This window comes from Garra rufa, chromosome 10 (genome assembly GCF_049309525.1).
Source record: "Garra rufa chromosome 10, GarRuf1.0, whole genome shotgun sequence".
NCBI classification, from domain to species: domain Eukaryota; kingdom Metazoa; phylum Chordata; class Actinopteri; order Cypriniformes; family Cyprinidae; genus Garra; species Garra rufa.
Window position 1 is genome coordinate 4,251,998 of NC_133370.1, and position 19,331 is coordinate 4,271,328.

Sequence of the window (19,331 nt, forward strand, 5' to 3'; positions counted from 1 at the left end):
GTTTAGACATGTGACAGAGCAGGACACTTCAGAGGTGGATTTAAAACATCAACAACGAAGCAGTTTGTTCACAGTATGTAGTACATGTCATTACTAAGTGATTTGTTGAATAGGTGCTGCATTAGTGGAGATAAGACAGCAGTATACTTTTGCCCATCTGGTGATCAAATAAACTCTTGTAGACCACCGCTTGAATTGAACATGACGTGTACGGTGTGTGTGTGTGATACCGGATAGCTGTGAATTCTTCTAGACGTGGTGCTGCACTTTTGCCTGGTGTGTGACTAACATATTTCGATTAGATAATCACAAATGTTCTAGAATAGAAGCAGTTACATTTTGAAAGTACACAATGTCCATATGTATGTAATTTCAATACTGTGGAGTTTTTGTGATAGATGGCCACATCTTGACTGTTGATGTAATGGTAACACTTTACAATATGAGTCCATTTGTAACTTTAAGATTAATAAAAGCTGTAGAATAGAAGTATTGTTCCTTGTTAGAGTGGGTTAGTTTCTTAAAAAAATGTTTGTTGCTTTTTAATTAATATTAATATTTTTATTCATTTACACAATATGGTTAAGTAGGCTACTTTTTATTTAAATAGTACAGCACTATTTAATTTCCAAGCAGTAAATATTTTTACTATTTAAAATAACCATTTTCTATTTGAATATATTTTAAAATGTCATTTATTCTTGTGATTTCCATGCTGAATTTTGAGCATCATTAGTCTTAGTCTTCAGTGTCACACGATCCATCGGAAATCATTTTAATATGCTAATTTGCTGTTTTAAGAAATATTTATTATTATTATTATCAATACAGGGTTTCTGCAGATATGAACAAGTGAAATTTAAGACTTTTTAAGACCTTTTTAATACCACCTTATATGAAATTTAAGACCTAAACCTGTAATGGAAATAGATATTATATTACATGCATACATGTAATATTTAATGTGTTTAATGTAAAAAGTAAAAAAAAAAAATTCATGGCTGTCATAAATTAAATTTATTACTACGATAGTGAACTTTTCATATCAGCAGATACTATTCCACACAAAATATCCCCATAAAAGTACCACTAGAAATATCTGATGTAAAAAAAAAAAAAAAAAAAAAATGCGATCCTTGTTTGGAACTATTTCCGTTGGTGAAACAGAACAAAACAGTGGAAATATTTTGTCTAATATGTAAGTAACTACTTGACTAACTACTTGTTTATTGAGCTAAAATTAATGTAACATTTGTAATTGTGAGAATTTTCAGCAAAAAGCTCACTTGGTAAATTACTGAACTATATCATGTTATAAATAAACTATACATTTTAAATTTTTACCTCAGTGTGTTTCTCACAAATAGACCAGAAATACACTATCCATTATCAATTTCTGTTTACGCTGAATGTATTAAAATAGGAATCTTTCTTGCCTTTCGATGCTTCGCTAGTTGTTTTTGTCACTTCAGTTTTAATCAGGCGGTTTGTTCGGTCGGGCAAGAAAAAAAAAAAAAAAAACATTTTAAAAGTATTTCGAAGGCTGGTGGTCAGCTAGCTCGACCTATATTTATTATTATTATTGAGAACATTATATACAGAAAAAGGTAGTTTGACCTGTATTCTGCTACTGCGATTCTGTCTGAAGACGCAGTAACTTCCACAGAGAAAAAAAAATCTACAGTTGTTAGCAACTGGCCTTAGCCAAGCCCTATATTCATTTTTTTTCAAGCCAAGTATCACTAAACTTGCACTTCCCCAAAGCTAAAAAGTTAAATCCATTTTACTTCTGCGGTACAATCAGAGAGAGACTCGCGCCAATAACAGAAAGCTGATTGGCTATTGCATGCTGGTCTCATTTGTAGTTTAAATACAGCTAATTATATTTGGAATAGTGAAATAAAGAACTACAACACCATGGAAACAACAAAAAGAGAATTTAAATGAGCATTAGAGGTAGCGTTACATGGACATCGGAAAAATAAGACCTGTGTAAAATTATTTAAGACCTAGAACAGCAAATTTAAGACTTTTTAAGGCCTTAAATTGTGATTTTTAAATTTTAGACTTTTTAAGACCCCACAGGAACCCTGCAATATGTAAAACAGTTGAGTACTTTTTTTTTAGGATTCTTTGATGAATAGAAAAATCCAAAGATCAACATTTATTTGAAATAAAAAAAACATGTAACATCAAACAGTGTAGCATTCAACAGTTTGGAGTCTGTTTGTTTTGGGAAAGAAATGATAGAAAGTAATACTTTTATTTATCAAGGATGCTTTAAATTGATCTAAAGTGATGATTAAGTCATTTATAATATTACAAAAGATTTCTATTTCAGATAAATGTTGTTTTTCTTAACTTTCTATTCATCAAAGAAACCTGAAAAAAATCTACCCAGCAGTTTTCAACAATAAATAATAATAATAAATGTTTCTTGAGGAGCAAATCAGCATATTAGAATGATTTCTGAAGGATCATGTGACACTGAAGACTGGAATAATGCTGCTGAAAATTCAGCTTTGATCACAGGAATAAATTACATTTTAAAATATATTCAAATAGAAAGCAATTATTTTAAATAGTAAAAATATTTCAGAATTTTACTGTTTTTGCTGTACGTTGGATCAAATAGCAGAAGAGACTTTAAAAAACATTACAAATCTTACTGGTAGTGTATATATATATATCAGCATCTGTACCAAATTGCATATTTTTGCTCAGAGCTTTATATTCCCACTATAATCACACTTTACTTGAGCCATAAAAGCCTGATATATCAAAAATTATACTTTTGAAACTCTTCAATAAAAAAAAAAGTGATTTTTCAGGCTATTATTTCATATTTTAGGCTTGACAGAATTAAACGCAAGGCAGTGATATCGTGTTAATTTCTGCATCCAGCTTTAACAAAACTCTATCCTGCCATTGTGTGTTTTGTTTGCATGTACAAATAAAGTTCTCTTTGTGACTGTAAATCAAAAGACATCCGTGTGTCTCCTCCCGCTGGTGAAGTTGACTTACTGCAGTACACATTCAGGAATCTGCACATGCTCCATGGGAACGATCTGAGCCAGTTCCTCCAGACTCTGGACATAACGGATCTTATCCATGAATTTCACACTGGAGAGGAGTTAAAACATATTAAAACACATTTTACAAACTGTTGAGGTTGTTTATGACATTATGAGGGGATATTTAGTGTATTTCGGACCTGATAAAGGGCCGTGAGATGGCCAGAACGGTCCGGATGAACCAGGAGGGATGTGCGATGATCAGACATTTAAGATTCTTTCTTAACCTGGATGATAATGGAATAAAAGCAACAGGAAGAGATCTGGTCACAACTAACATTAGTGTCCCATCTCATAGAGTATAAACACAGAGGATTTTTTTGTAATATATGGGTTCTCATTGGTCATACCGTCGTTCGATCATCTGGTAGCATCTTTTGAGCCAGCTGATGCCCGGCATCCTCCTGCGCGGAGTGGCTCCGTTTAGATAGATGATCATGTAATCTTCAGCCACCAGCAGCTCCAAACTACTGATCACATACCTGCAGAGACAATAAAGCATTCAGATAAAACTCCAGAAAATATGTGTATTTGATGAGACAGGAAGTGCAAACCTGTAAAATAGCTGCATTTTCAAAACTCTGTTGTAAAAATAGTCTATAAAATCAGTTCAAAAGACTCTTCTGCTCACCAAGGCTTCATTTGTTTGATTAAAAATGCAGTAAAAACTGTGAAAATGTGAAATATTATTACAATTTAAAATAGATGTTTTCTATGTGAATATATTATAAAATGTAATTTATTCCTGTGATCAAATCTAAATTTTCAGCATCACATTTAATATGCTGATTTGGTGCTCAGGAATGTTGAAAACTCAATTTCTGACGACTTCAATATCAACTAATTTCTTTAACCTTTTATTAAAAAAAAAAAACACTAATCAAAAGAAAGCAGTGAATTTTTAGTATCATTAATATACTGTTATAGTATTCATTCATACTTTTATTTTTTTATTTTTATTGTTTTTAATTTTAATTTGAAAGTTTTAGTGATTTTAAATGTCTATTTAATTTTTATTATTTGTATTTATTTAGTTTTTTATTTTTATTCAATGATATTTCAGTCATTTTAGTACTTCAACAAACTAAATGAAAATTGTTAATTTAATTGTAAATGGTATGATATGTAATGAAATTATATTATAAAATTATAAATTATAACATTAAATGAAAAAAGTAATTGAAATGGAAGGTTTTATACTTTATTTTATTTAAATCATTGTTTATTAATCTATAATTTATATTTTTAATACAATAATTATTTTAGTAAATATAAAATACTAATGCTATCATTTCTGATTATTATAAATGTTATGCTATGAAATTATATTGAAAAAAGTCAAATAAAACAAAAAAACGAATTGAAATAAAGTTTTTTTATGTATGTAGAATAGTTATTATAATTAACTAAAATTAAACAAAATTTAATTTAACAAAATAAAATAAAAACACTAAAATATAAATATATAAATTTATATAAATATAACGTTACTTGAAATAAAATAAACTTAAAATATTTAAAAAACCTACATTTCTCATTTAAATTAGTTTAACCTAACATACTTATAAAACTAAAACAAATAAAATGAATAGTAACTATATAGACATATAGAAATAAAACTAATAAAAATGACAAAAACACAAAACAAAGTGACAAATTTTAACCAAATTTTTAAATTCAATTGATACTAAAACAACAGACATATATATCTGTTTAAATAAATTCAATGTGATGTGATGAAAAATGTTTTTTTTTACTCTGAAGTACATTAAATTATTTTTCTTAATAATAATAATAAATCAAGATAATAAAAATGTTATGTACAGCAGTTATATGAATCTCTTTAACATTCTATTTTAATTCTACTTCCTTACAATTAAATTTGAATTATGATTCTGTATCTGTTTGCTAACTTGATTCAAATTCAGAAGTTAAATTGGCATTTTAGTTCACTTCTAAATGCTGCACAACCCTAGCCTGGAAAAATCCAGACCCTAATCTATTAAGATTATGGTGTGACGTATCCAGAGCGACGGTGAACATATAAGAGTGGATTTCAATATTATAACATAAACAATGTGACAAGATGAATAACTATTAATTACGACAGCCGAATCAACCTCATAAAACAATTAGGTCCGATCAAACTATTCATTAACTATCAACTAATATGTGGATAGACGCTAGCGTTTCATTCACCAGCGAGACATATCGTCCTGTTCAAGTTAGGCTACTGTATTACTATTGAATAGTTCAGTTTTTCGTTACAGTAAGTTTACCAAGTGACTCTTACCATTTGTAAATGAGATGGACCTCATCCACCACAATCCCGATCAGGTTGTCCCGGTAGACCTTGTTCGATAACATTTATAGCCACTTCTTTTTTAACAGCCAGGACTCGAGACTGCCGAATGCTATCTGGCATTGCCCAGTTCTGATCTGTTCCCCTTCATGGTCGCCCCATACGCTTAACTACCAGCGAAGCTAACTGATAGATTAAACTCTTGCCGTATCCAGTCCGCAAAACAGCAAAAACGTCCTTCTTGCAAAGGAACGATTCGAGCGCGGCTTTCTGTTCCTCTTTTGTAGCGGCCAAAGCCGTTTCAAACAACTGATTTTCATCTGTAGAATAGATCTCTTTCAATGTTTACTAAATGATTCCGTACGTCGCAGCGCTGTCGTCATCAGCTTAGCTCGCCTCTGGCCCGCCTACATCAGATACACCGATTTGATTGGTTCCCAGAATTGCTTACGTATTGCAGTAACATGCATCATTGCTCGAGGCCAGAGTGTCTTGCAGAGACAATTCAAATTGTGCTCTCGCGAGATCTCTGGATTTCCAGGGTAGCACAACCCTGTTTAAGACAGATAATCCTTCCATAATCTATAAATGCACACTGGTCTGTAGTTGTTGCTACATAAACCAAAGTTTGACTGAAGTGAGTGTTTGTGTCTTACAGGAAGAGGTTCTCCATGATGTAATTGTAGTCTGCGCAGCCGCTGTCGGGCAGATAGCAGGCAGCAAACACGATGATGGCGTTCAGTCCTTCACCGTAATAACCTGTTAACAGAAACAGTGTTTCCATGTTCACTGATCCCACTGTTTGTGGAAAACGGCCTTGGAACATGATGGTGTATTTTCTCTTAAGTCCACATGCAATGTGCTAACAAACAAGAAATTTTTCATTTGTCATTATATTTATATCTAATACACACACACACACACACACACACACACACACACACACACACACACACACACATATATATATTTATTTTTATAAATAAAACAATAGAATAAGCATTATTTATATAAAAGCTATTAGTTTTGTTAACCATTTTTATGTTTATATATTTTAATATATAATTAAAATACTTATAATAATGTATAATTATATTTTATTAGTAGTAATTTTATTGTTTTTTTCCCACCAACACACAACTTTCTCAATACCAAATACTATTATTAAATACTACTATTATTGATATAAAATATTATTTATATAATATTATTTTAGTAACTATTACATCTTTTTTATATTTATATATAATAATTATATTAATAATTAAATATAAAATTATATATTTTTACATATTTATTACATAATGTAACATTTTTTTGTGTTTTATTTTAATTTTAATAATTAATAAATAAATTATTTTTTATTAGTAGGCATTTTGTTTTGTTTTTCACCAACACACACCTTTCTTAATACCAATTAATATTATTAAATACTATTATTTACATAAACTATTATTTTTTATGAACTATCATGTAATTTATATATTTTTTTTTTATTTATAATAATTTTTAAAATAAATAAATCTAACATAACCAACACACACCTTTCTCAATACCAAATAATAGTATTAAATACTACTATTACTGATATAAAATATTATTTATATAAAAACTATTATTTTTATTATAACTATTGTTATTTGTGTGTGTGTGTGTGTGTGTGTGTGTATATATATATATATATATATATATATATATATATATATATATACACATACACACACACACACACATAATTATTGTAATTAATAAATATAAAAGTATTTATTATTAAATACTACTATTATTATATATTAATACTCCTATTATTGATATCAAATATGACTTATATAAAAACATTTTTATTAACTATTATGACATTTCTATATTTATACATTTGAAATAATATATTAAATATAAAATGATATATATATTTTATTTTTATACCAAATACTAATATTAAGTAGTACTATTATTGACATAAAATTTTATTTCCATAAAAAACTATTATTTTTATTAACTATTATGTAATTTTTATATTTTCAAAAATATATACTAATTATTTCAATAATAATTAAATATAAAGTAATAATTAAAAAATATAACATACACCTTTCTCAATACCAAATACACTATTATTAAATATTTATATAAATTATAGATTTTTTTTACTAAAAACTATTATCTCTATAAAATATTATTATTTCTATAAAACTATTATTTCTATGAAATATTATTAATTATCATCATCATCGACTGACCTCCATGCGTGACGACGCGCAGGTACGGCCTGATGACCTGCATGTCTATCCTGTGCTCCTGATCGCCGATGATCACTGTCCTCCAGAGACGACCCGTACCATCGCCTCCATCTCCACCCGGACCCTTCGCGCTGGCCACTGGCGTGTCGTCTGATAAACAAGACAGTCTGTATTTAATCTGGCAAATTAGATTTTGGTTTTGTAACGCATCCTGTTTTCCAGTCAAACCCACATGACCTTTGACCTCTGACTGACCTTCCCATTCCAGCTCGTTGCCGTTGTTGATGGATCCAAGAGAGTCGTCGTCCGGCGTGTCGATGTCATCCACATTTATATCCAGGTCGTCTGGTGTTTCCAGGAAGTCGTCAGAAAGCAGCGAGCCTTCGCTTTTATCCAGCGACAGGTTGATATCTGGAGCGATCAGTGTGCGCCGCTTCTGTCGGACCGATTCCACATGATCCGCCGTCAGAGCGGCATGATGAGCTGAGACGAAAATCACAAATGTTTAAAAAGAAGCTGAGAAATTAAACACATTTATAAAAAGAAGCTGTCAGACGTCTAAAAAAAACCTCACACTTACTTGACAACTTCAATATCAACTTGATGAACTCCTTTAATCTTTTATATATATATATATATATATATATATATATATATATATATATATATATATATAAACATTTTTCAACCAGAAGACAGCAGTGCATTTTTAGAATCATTAATATAATATTATAGTATTTATTCATACTTTTAAGTTTTTATTTGTATAGTTTTTCACTTTACTTTCAAAGTTTTAGTTACTATTTGTATTTCTTTTCTTCATTTAGTTTTTTTCTTTTTATTCAGTGATCAGTGTTTCCCACAGGATTTTTTTTGAGACTGTGGTGGGTGGACCTCAGTCTCTCTAGGGGGGTCCGGGGGCATGCCCCCCGTGAGAAAATTTTGTACATTTTAAAGTTAAATTCGTCCGTCTGGTGCACTTTGAGAGTTCAAAATTAAGAACTCCAACACAGGTTCAGTGTGCAAAGCGGGTGACTTGACTTGTAATTAAAGTTTAAAGGGAACTCTGTCCTCTTTTTAGTTGTAATTTAGTGTCTCAGTCTAAATTACACAATTTGGAAGCCAAACTAATTAGAATATAATAATAATAATAATTAGGGATGCACGATATGAAAAATTTTAACCGATACCGATAGCCGATAATTAAGTCCTTCTTGTGGTCGATGCCGATACCGATACTGATACCCAATACGTTCATATTTTTATATGATAATTTTGTTCACCCAGGAGAATACAAAATCTAAGATAAAACTAATGAAATTTATATTATATATCTGGGTCTAACAATCATAGCAAACATCAGTCCTGACTCTTCAAAAATGTTTTTTTTTTTTTTTGTGTAAGGCACCACAATTCTATTTTAAATAAAATGTTTTGACATTTTGTCAACCTGAAAAGTGCATCATGGTGTAAAGTAAGATGTGCAAATATCCATGGTAAAGCTTACGTGTAGTCCATTCTTATTGATCAAATGTGACCCTGGAGCACAAAACCAGTCTTAAGTCGCTGGGGTATGTTTGTAGCAATAGCAAAAAATACATTGTATGGGTCAAAATTATAGATTTTTCTTTTATGCCAAAAATCATTAGGAAATTTAATTTAAAAATCATGTTTCATGAAGATTTTTTTGTAAAATTCCTACTATAAATATATCAAAATGTAATTTTTGATTGGTAATATGCATTGTTAAGAACTTAATTTGGAGAATTTTAAAAGTGATTTTCTCAGTATTTAGATTTTTTTGCACCCTCAGATTCAAGATTTTCAAATAGCTGTATCTCGGCCAAATATTGTCTTATCCTAACAAACCATACATCAATAGAAAGCTTATATATTGAAATTTAACCTTATGACTGGTTTTGTGGTCCAGGGTCACATATAATGAATGTGTGCAGCAGTCAAATCGGACAAGGCAGGGAATAAAACATCAGAATGGATATAAAAAAAAAAAAACATCTCAACTGTTCAGAATGCCGCAAGCCCAACGCAGGTCATGTGACATTAACCAACCAACCAGCTTCATCCTTTCCCTTGATAACATTGAAAGCACTGCCAAGTTGGAGAAACAGCTTATCATAGCCAGACTGATTGATTGATTTACCAGCAAGAGTACTTTATCGGATCGGGTTTCATTTATTTATCGGAGCAATAAAAATGACGTAATTTTTACCCATATCGGTCGATAATTTATCTGTCCGATAAATATCGTGCATCCCTAATAATAGTTTTATATTATTATTCCTATGACAGTAATAGCCATATATTGTAAAACAATTTCACTGTAAAATAAATGAGTAAATAAATTAGTCAATAGTAAATAAAACAAATGAAATAAAATGAGTATTTCACTGGTATATTATTTTACCTTATTCTACAGTAGGGAAATTACAATACTTTTGTCCTAATTTCTGTACTTGCATGTTGTCGGACCATTTCTTCTTCAACCAATAAAATCTGTCAATTATTTTTCTCAATTACAATATTTTATCAACATTTTACACTATTTAAGCAATATGTCTATAATGATTTCATAATTACAGTCTTGTCCATAGTGAGAAACGCATGAACTGAGATGAACTTACCCGTGTTGTCAGTGAGTCCGTCTAAATCACCGTCTTCAGGAAGAGGCCTGGAAATCAAGCCAGAGAAATTAAACAGACAAGCACGACACACCAAAATACACACAACGACACTCCCTCTGTCATTACAGCCTCTTGTTCAATTCACAATAATGACACACCACACTTTCATTTAGTGAACCACAATAATAATTGTGCTTAACTGGCTGTTGAGTAATTGTATTGATTTACTGCTAGTGTTATTAATGGTGCCATTTAAGTGGTTGCTTACTCGTCAAGTGAAAAGTCATGCATAGTCAAGTCTCTGTGATAAATATATCAACTTTACCACAGAACAGCAACGGTTAACAAATTACAGCTTTGAGTGTCGAATCGTGAACAAAAGCGGCTTCTAAACATGTTTCAGCAGGAGTGAAGCAGACAATTAACCTGTCATTCTCTGGCGTTATGATCACAGTGATTGTGTATCTCATGCTGACTACTGTCGTGTGTAATTACCCAGCAGTCTGTGCACTGTCAGAGGACATGCTGGTTAATAAGAGAGGGCAATGCAATAATGAGGGTTACTGAACTCAGTTTAGACAGTTCAGCAGTTCATGCTTATATAGAGACTGTCTTCTGCATCCATTATCTGTGTAAACCACTATCATGGAGTACGTTTTAATGTTTGACACTGATATAAAAGTACTATTTTTTGCACATGCAACGCTGTAGTATGATATTGTTTCAAATACCTTTTATATATGGTATATTAATATGGTAATCTATATATAATTTATAATTGCCTAAAAATTACCACATTATTTATTAATACTATAAATAAATATACATACAAATATATAAATAATTGCAAAATATATAAATAATTGCTTCAAAATAATTGAAGCATTACTTTAATGGTATTTACTAATATTATAAATAAATGCATAAAATTGCATACCATGTGAAGCATTATTTTAATATTATTTACTAATATTATAAATAAATGTATATTAAAAAATATACATAATTGCATAAAAATTGCATACCATGTGAAGCATTATTTTAATATTAGTAACTAATATTGTAAATAAATGTATATTAAAAAAATACATAATTGCATAAAAAACATGTGAATCATTCTTTTATTTATTAATACTATGAATATATATGCAAAAAATATATACACATAATTGTATAAAAAAGTTACATGTGAAGCATTACTTTAATAATAATAATATATAATATTAATATTAAAATAAATATATAAAAATATATATAAATAATTGTCTAAAACAGTTACCATGTTGAAGCATGATTTTAATATTATTTATTAATATTATAAATATGTTAATAAAAGCATTTATTTAAATGTTTATAATTAATTAATATTATTTAATATATATTACATTTCATACAGAGTTACAATTTGAAGCATTATTTTAATATTATTTACAAATATTTTAAATATATATATATAAAAAAAATATATATATATATATATATATATATGCATAATTGTCTAAAACAGTTACAAGTGAAGCATTATTTTTATATTATTTATTAATATTATAAATAAGTATTATTATATAAATATAATATTATAAAAATATTCAAATAAAAAAATATATAAATATATTCATAAAACCAGTTGCCACATGAACCATTTAACATTGATTAACATTATTTAATATATATTAATTTCCATAAAAAAACTGTTACCATGTAATTAATTATTTCAATATTATTTACAAATATTATAAATAAATATATATTTAAAACATACATACATAATTCCATAAAACAGTTACCATGTGAAGCATTATTTTAATATTATTAATATTATAAATAAATATAATAATAAAATCATGAACCATTTATTTAAATATTATTACTGATTAATATGATTTAATATATATTAAATTCCACAAAATCAATTACCATGTGAAGCATTATTTTAATATTGTTTAGTAATATTATTATATATAAATGTATATTTAAATATTTATACATAACTCGTTAAAAGTTACCACGTAAATCATGATTTTATTATTTATTAATATTATAAATAAATATATAAATAAACCCAGTTAATAAATAAAGCATTTATTTAAATATTATTCATAAAAATGAATAAATAAATGAACAAACAGTTTCTAATACAGTACATGATCATTTAAAAGCCAAGTTCAACAAGATTTAGTTCAGCGTGGTTTAACGTGATAAAATGCACTAGTGCATAATCAATTATTCAGCACTCTGTGTCTCTCACTACCCTCATTGTCATGGCAACACTGATGACCTCATATTTGCCCATAAATGGCAATGCATTATGATGTAAGGCTGTGCTCTTTATGTCTTCATGTATGTTGACCCACATGCTGCCTTTGGACTGTTTATGCCAACATTCACCTTCATTTCTCCTTCAGGTGCAGCTAGATAACACACACATCTCTCTGAGCTCTAATATTGATCTGACATTATCGATCAGAAATCAAAGACGTCTGTAGAGGAAAACAACAAGCCCCATGGGTGCCGTACATGTGCATGTGTTTACATCCCTGGTGTCGTATATACAGGGTGCAAATCTGTTTATTAGCAAGTAAAATCATTATAACAAAATAGTATCAATAGATCAATAGCAGTACGGATTGTGTACATATTCAGTCAAAAGTTTGGGGTAATTATAATGTTTTTGAAAGACATCTTTTCTGCATTTATTTGATCAGAAATTATTAATTATTATTACAATTTAAAATAACTGTTTTCTATGTGAACATATGTTAAAATGTAATTTATTTCTGTGATTAAACTTGAATTTTCAGCATTCAGCAAATTACTCCAGTCTTCAGTGTCACATGATAGTTCAATAAAATAATGAAAATTAAAACAGCTACATGTGAAGCACTATTTTAATATTATTTGTTAATATTCTAAATAAGTGTATAAATTATTATCTAAAAACAGTTACCATGTTGAAGCATGATTTTAATATTATTTATTTATATTATAAATATATGAATAAAAGCATTTAAATATTATAATTGATTAATATTATGTAATATATTAATCAATTATAATATTTAAATGCTTTTATTCATATATTTAAATATTATAACTGATTAATATATATTAAATAATATTAATCGATTATATTTAAATGCTTTTATTCATATAATTAAATATTATAACTGATTAATATTATTTAAATAGATTAATCAATTATAATATTTAAATGCTTTTATTAATATACTTAAATATTATAATTGATTAATATTATTTAATATATATTAAATTTCATATAAAGTTACCATGTGAAGCATTATTTCAATATTATGTACAAATATTATAAATAAATAAATATATATATATATATATATATATATATATATATATGCATGATTGTATAAAAACAGTTACACATGAAGCATTATTTTAATATTATAAATAAATATAAACAGTATCAACATATAGATCAAAAGCAGTACGGATTGTGTACATATTCAGTCAAAAGTTTGGGGTAATTATAATGTTTTTGAAAGACATCTTTTCTGCTCACCAAGGCTGCATTAATTTGATCAAAAATACAGTAAAATCTGTAAAATTATGAAATATTATTACAATTTAAAATAACTGTTTTCTATGTGAATATATATTAAAATGATGATTAAAATGATTAAAGCTGAATTTTCAGCATTCAGCAAATTACTCCAGTCTTTAGTGTCACATGATCCTTCAGAAATAATGAAAATAATCTGAAATAATCTATTCTAAACATTGTATCAGTGTTTTTTTTCTCACTCTCTATGAGCTGAAGGTCTTACCGTGGGAAATCGTCATCCTGCCACTCATCTTTCACCTCCATGTTCTCCATGCGTAAAGTGGCTTCAGTGGTTCCCATCCTCTGCTCCCGATAACACTGATCAACACAATCACAGAACATCAGCACATTTAACGGTGGCTATATAGACAAAAATAAAATTATATTATTTTCTAAGTTATTTCTCTTGAATGAGCTAATAGTCACTCTCCTCAACAGTTATTTGAGGATTAAATGTGGCATGAGTTACATGCCAAAACTTAATATTTAGATTGAAGGATTTTGAGCTTTAAGTAATAGTGATGTGTTTATTATTGCAACACTCTTCCTAAACATCACTAAAAAGTAAAAAAAAAAAAATTACAAATCACAAATCAAGTCAACATGACACCAAAATTGACTATTAACTATGTTCTTGGTCTTATTTTCATTTGTTTTAAATACAAAAAAAAAATACTAAAGTAAATAAAACTAAAACAAAAAATGTCATAGAAATTATATATAGTAACACAACAAAATTACTAAAACTTTATCTTAAAAATAAAAAAATGCAAAAACAAAAAGTAAAAAAAAAAAAAAACTTAAACTAATTTAATTTAAAGCAGCTGCCAAAGTAACATTTCCCATTTTTATCTATTTTAAATTGATGTACTAAAATAACTAAAATTAAATTAATAAAACCTATATAGACATATTTTAAAAATATATAAACATAACAAAAACACAACAAAATTACTACAATTTTAAAATGATTAAAATGAAGAAAAATTTTTTTTATATATATATATATATATATATATATATTATATATATATATCAAAAATACAATATAAAAAAAATGTATATTTTAATTTAGTTTAAATTGATGTACTAAAATATCGGTAACACTTTACAATAAGGTTCATTAGTTAAACATTAGTTAATGTATTAACTAACATGAACTAACCATGAGCGATACATTTGTTACTGTATTTACTAATCTTTATTAACATTAGTTAATGGAAATACAGTTGTTCATTGTTTGTTCATGTTAGTTCACACTGCATTAACTAATGTTAACAAGATTTTAATAATGCATTAGTAAATGTTGAAATTACCATTAACAAAGATTAATAAATGCTGTATAAGTGCAGTTCATTATTAGTTCATGTTAACTAATGTGGTTAACTAATGTTAACTAAAGAACCTTATTGTAAAGTGTTACCAAAATATCTAACACTTGAATAAATAATTTATAAAAATCAGAGACATATTAAAAAAATTATAAAATAACAAAAACACAACAAAATTACTAAATCTTTAACTATTCAAATGAAAATGGAAAATGCAATAAAAATAAATTCACAATATTAAAAAAGAAAAATATACATTTTTTTACTTATTTTATTTTAAGCAGTTGCCAAAGCAACATTTACCCTTTTAATTTTTTTCATTTATGTACTAAAAAAAATAAAATTAAAGTAATAAAACCATATAGACATATTTAAAAAATATATATATAAAAACACAATTACAAAATTACAAAAACACAACAAAATTAACACAATTTAACTAAAGAAAAAAATATATATTTTTTTTAACTTATATTTTATATACAAATAAAAATAGAAAATAAAAAATATAAAATTATACTCACAATATTAAAAAATCAAATGATAAAAAAATCTTACTTATTTTATTTCAAGCAGTTGCCAAAGCAACATTTACCATTTTATTTATTTTAAATTGATGTACTAAAGCAACTCAAATAAAATAAATAAAAGCTATATAGACATATTTAGGAAATATATCTATACATTACCAAAACACAACAAAATTACTATGATTTTAACTAGAACTTTATTCTTAACTTTCATTAAAATGAAAAATAAATAAATAAATAAAATACATATATATATATATATATATATATATATATATATATATATATATATATATATATATATATATATAAAGAATTTTTTATTTAGTTTAAAATGATTTAAAAAAAATCATAAAAACAATAAATAATAAAAAATTGCAAAGACACAACTAAACTGAAATAAAACAAAAATACAAACATAAAAACTATACATATATTTAAAAGCTAATCACAATAACACTAAAATAACACTGGTGCATGTTATACAAATTTTATTAACTGCAGCTGCATATCTGAAACACTTTCATTTTTGGTTGTCATCACCTATTTAACCCTTCCTCCATCCACCTGTCAAACTCCTTTCACAGCATCCAATCAATTCCTCATGGAAATCTCAATATTTATCTTCCCAAATGTCCTGTTTACTCAGAAACACATCACACTGTGGAATTAAAGCGGCTTGCAAACAGCATTTCATGGCTCATCTGGTCAAATACTCACAACAGAAGGGAGTTTCTCTGAGCAGGCGTTGGTTTGTCTGTGTTTCACCTTCAGGCCTGTTGATTTCTCAGCTCTCCATTAAATCCATAGCACTGGAGGAGCTTCAGATCTGACTCTCAGTTTGTCTGTTTATCTGTCTGTCGGGTGAATCTGGTCCCGTCTGTGGTTCCTCAGACAAAGAGAGGCGTCTGGGGTGGGTGTGATTTCCCTTCCAGCGTCTCAAGATCAGTGCATGGCCATTATCATCCAGAAATGACAACATACAGATTATCTTTGAGCAGATATCAGATGTGTATTATAATTCATCCCAGAGCAGCACATAATCCCGCTCCAGATTACGTCACATCACCTGGCGTCTCCTCCCCTTCTTCCCGTTCTTCTCTCTAATACATGGTGCATTTATTTCTCTCCTTTATGAAAGGCAAACCTTTCCCAACCTTGCTGTATCTGGAACAAGCTGCAAAAGATGGACGTCTCCTCGCTGTTCCCTAGCAACAGCATCCCTGTCTCTCCATCCCGGCACAATCTCTCCTCTGTGCGTTCCTCCCTCTCTCTCTCTCTCACAGCTGCTCAGCGCTCTGGGCCGCGTCTGTAAACACAGGTTCCTCCCTTGGCCTCCTGTGATTGGTGGAGTTGTGCTTCCTGCTGCACTCTGATTGGCTGAGGCTCTGTGTGATGATGTCATCTGTTTAGTACTCAGGAGGCTTGTATATCACAGTTGTGCTCGCAGGCTTTGTGCTGGTGCATGTACGTGCTTAGTGCATAAAATATGACATTTGCAGTCTATATAGGCCACCAAATTAGTCTTGAATTTTTTTTTTTTACACAACAGGTGATATCAGAATCAGAATGAGCTTTATTGCCAGGTATGTTTACACATACTAGGAATTTGTTGTAGTGACAGAAGCTCCACAGTGCAACAGAATGACAGTGACAAGACAACACAGATTATTAAAAAGAACAACATACAAGTATACAAGACAGACAATGTGCAAAAATAGCAAAGACATTAATTTTTACATTTTTAAATTAAAAAATGGAATGAAAGAGTTAATAAAATTGATTTAATTTTTTTTTTTTTACATTTTATTATAAATTACATTTCAAATTTTATTAAATGTAATTTTATTTTTATTATTATTATGATAGTAGTTGTTGACATAATAATAGTTAAAATTGATATATAAAATGTTTCTTTTCATAAATAATTTTTATTTTATTGGTAAATTTAATACTAGTTATTCATAAATTAAAATGTATTATTATTATTATTATTATTATTGTTATGCTAGTTGTTGTTGACGATATAATAATTACTAAAATTGATATAATAATAATTAAAATGACTAAAAATATAAACAACATTCTAATTACAATTATTAAAAGACATTATTATTAATATTTAAATAATTTATACTACTACAATAATATTACAACAATTAAAATAACAATAATTATTATTTTGTTTTTGTATTTGTTACTACTATAATCATAATATATAAGTATATTATATTTAATAATAGTATATTATATTTATATTTGAAAAGTATGAAAAATTATAACATTATTATAATTAAAATAAAACTTGTATACGTAAAATGTATAATACATAATGTTAATTTATTTTTTATTTAATACCAGTTATACTACTACAATAATATTACAGCAATTAAAATAACAATTATTGTCTTGTTGTATTACTATGTACTATATATACGATAGTGTTTTATAGTAATTATAAATATAGTATAATAAAAATACTAATTAAAAATAAATCTTGCTGTTGTATTGTTATTAATATAATTCTATTTTAAAATGTATGAAAAAACAATAATTTAATAATATAATAAAAATAATTTTATATATAAAATGTAAAAAATGTTGTTTTTATTATTAATACAATAAATAATATTCTTTATTTAACATCAGTTATACTACTATAATAATATTAGAACAATTAAAATAACAATAATTATTATTTTCTTGTAGTTTTTGTTACTAATATGTGACCCTGGACCACAAAACCAGTCATAAGGTTAATTTTTACAAAACTTAGATATATACATCATATGAAGCTCAATAAATAAGCTTTCTATTGATATATGGTTTGTTAGAATAGGACAACATTTGGCCGAGATACATCTATTTGAAAATCTGAAATCTAAGGGTGCAAAAAAATCAAAATACTAATAAAATCACCTTTAAATTTGTCCAAATTACGTTCTTAACAATGCATATTACTAATCAAAAATTACATTTTGATAGGTTTACAGTAGGAATTTTACAAAAAATCTTAATGTAACATGATCTTTACATAATTTCCTAATGATTTTTGACATAAAAGAAAAATCAACAATTTTGACCCATACAATGTATTTTTGGCTATTGCTACAAATATACCCCAGCGACTTAAGACTGGTTTTGTGGTCCAGGGTCACATATAATATAATATAATATAATATAATATACAAGCATGGTATTTTATAGTCAATTATAAGTATAGCATTATAATAAAAATACTAATTAAAAATAAATGTTGCTGTTTTGTTATTTATGTAAATAATATAATATAATTAAAATTATATAATAATTACATCAAATGTACGAACATAATAATTATTAGTCATAATATTATCATTAAAAAAAATATTTAAATATTAAATTAAATAATAATAATTTAAGAAATAAATTTAAATATTAATAAAAAAAAAACATCCACCCAGAATTCAAAGTGCTCAGGGGGTTTGATGTGCTCTTTTGTTCTGACTCAGATGCAGTCTGTTGAATATATATGGCCATAAACATCATAAACTCTTTTTAAATTGGTCTTCGAATGGTTTTGTCAATCACAGAGATGACTTTATAATGGACAAGAGTGAATTTCGAGAGATAGTGTGTGCTGGAGACGGAGCCTG

At 27.5% G+C, this 19,331-nt stretch overlaps 1 protein-coding gene across 2 annotated transcripts in view; it reads right to left on the reverse strand.

The window, feature by feature from the left end:
* atcayb (ATCAY kinesin light chain interacting caytaxin b) overlaps positions 1-17,058 on the reverse strand; it is a 30,827-nt gene extending 13,769 nt beyond the window's left edge. Inside the window, exons 1-9 of one of the 2 annotated variants that reach the window (XM_073849563.1) lie at positions 16,417-17,058; positions 14,059-14,153; positions 10,259-10,305; positions 7,872-8,099; positions 7,617-7,766; positions 6,033-6,135; positions 3,425-3,556; positions 3,215-3,301; positions 3,025-3,123 (exon numbers count right to left, since the gene is read on the reverse strand). In XM_073849563.1, coding sequence (XP_073705664.1) covers positions 3,025-3,123; positions 3,215-3,301; positions 3,425-3,556; positions 6,033-6,135; positions 7,617-7,766; positions 7,872-8,099; positions 10,259-10,305; positions 14,059-14,135 — 923 coding nt within the window. In that variant the 5' untranslated portion in view covers positions 14,136-14,153; positions 16,417-17,058. The remainder of the gene's footprint in view (positions 1-3,024; positions 3,124-3,214; positions 3,302-3,424; positions 3,557-6,032; positions 6,136-7,616; positions 7,767-7,871; positions 8,100-10,258; positions 10,306-14,058; positions 14,154-16,416) is intronic. The other variant, XM_073849562.1, reaches the window with a different exon arrangement.
* Between the last annotated feature and the right edge of the window lie 2,273 nt (positions 17,059-19,331).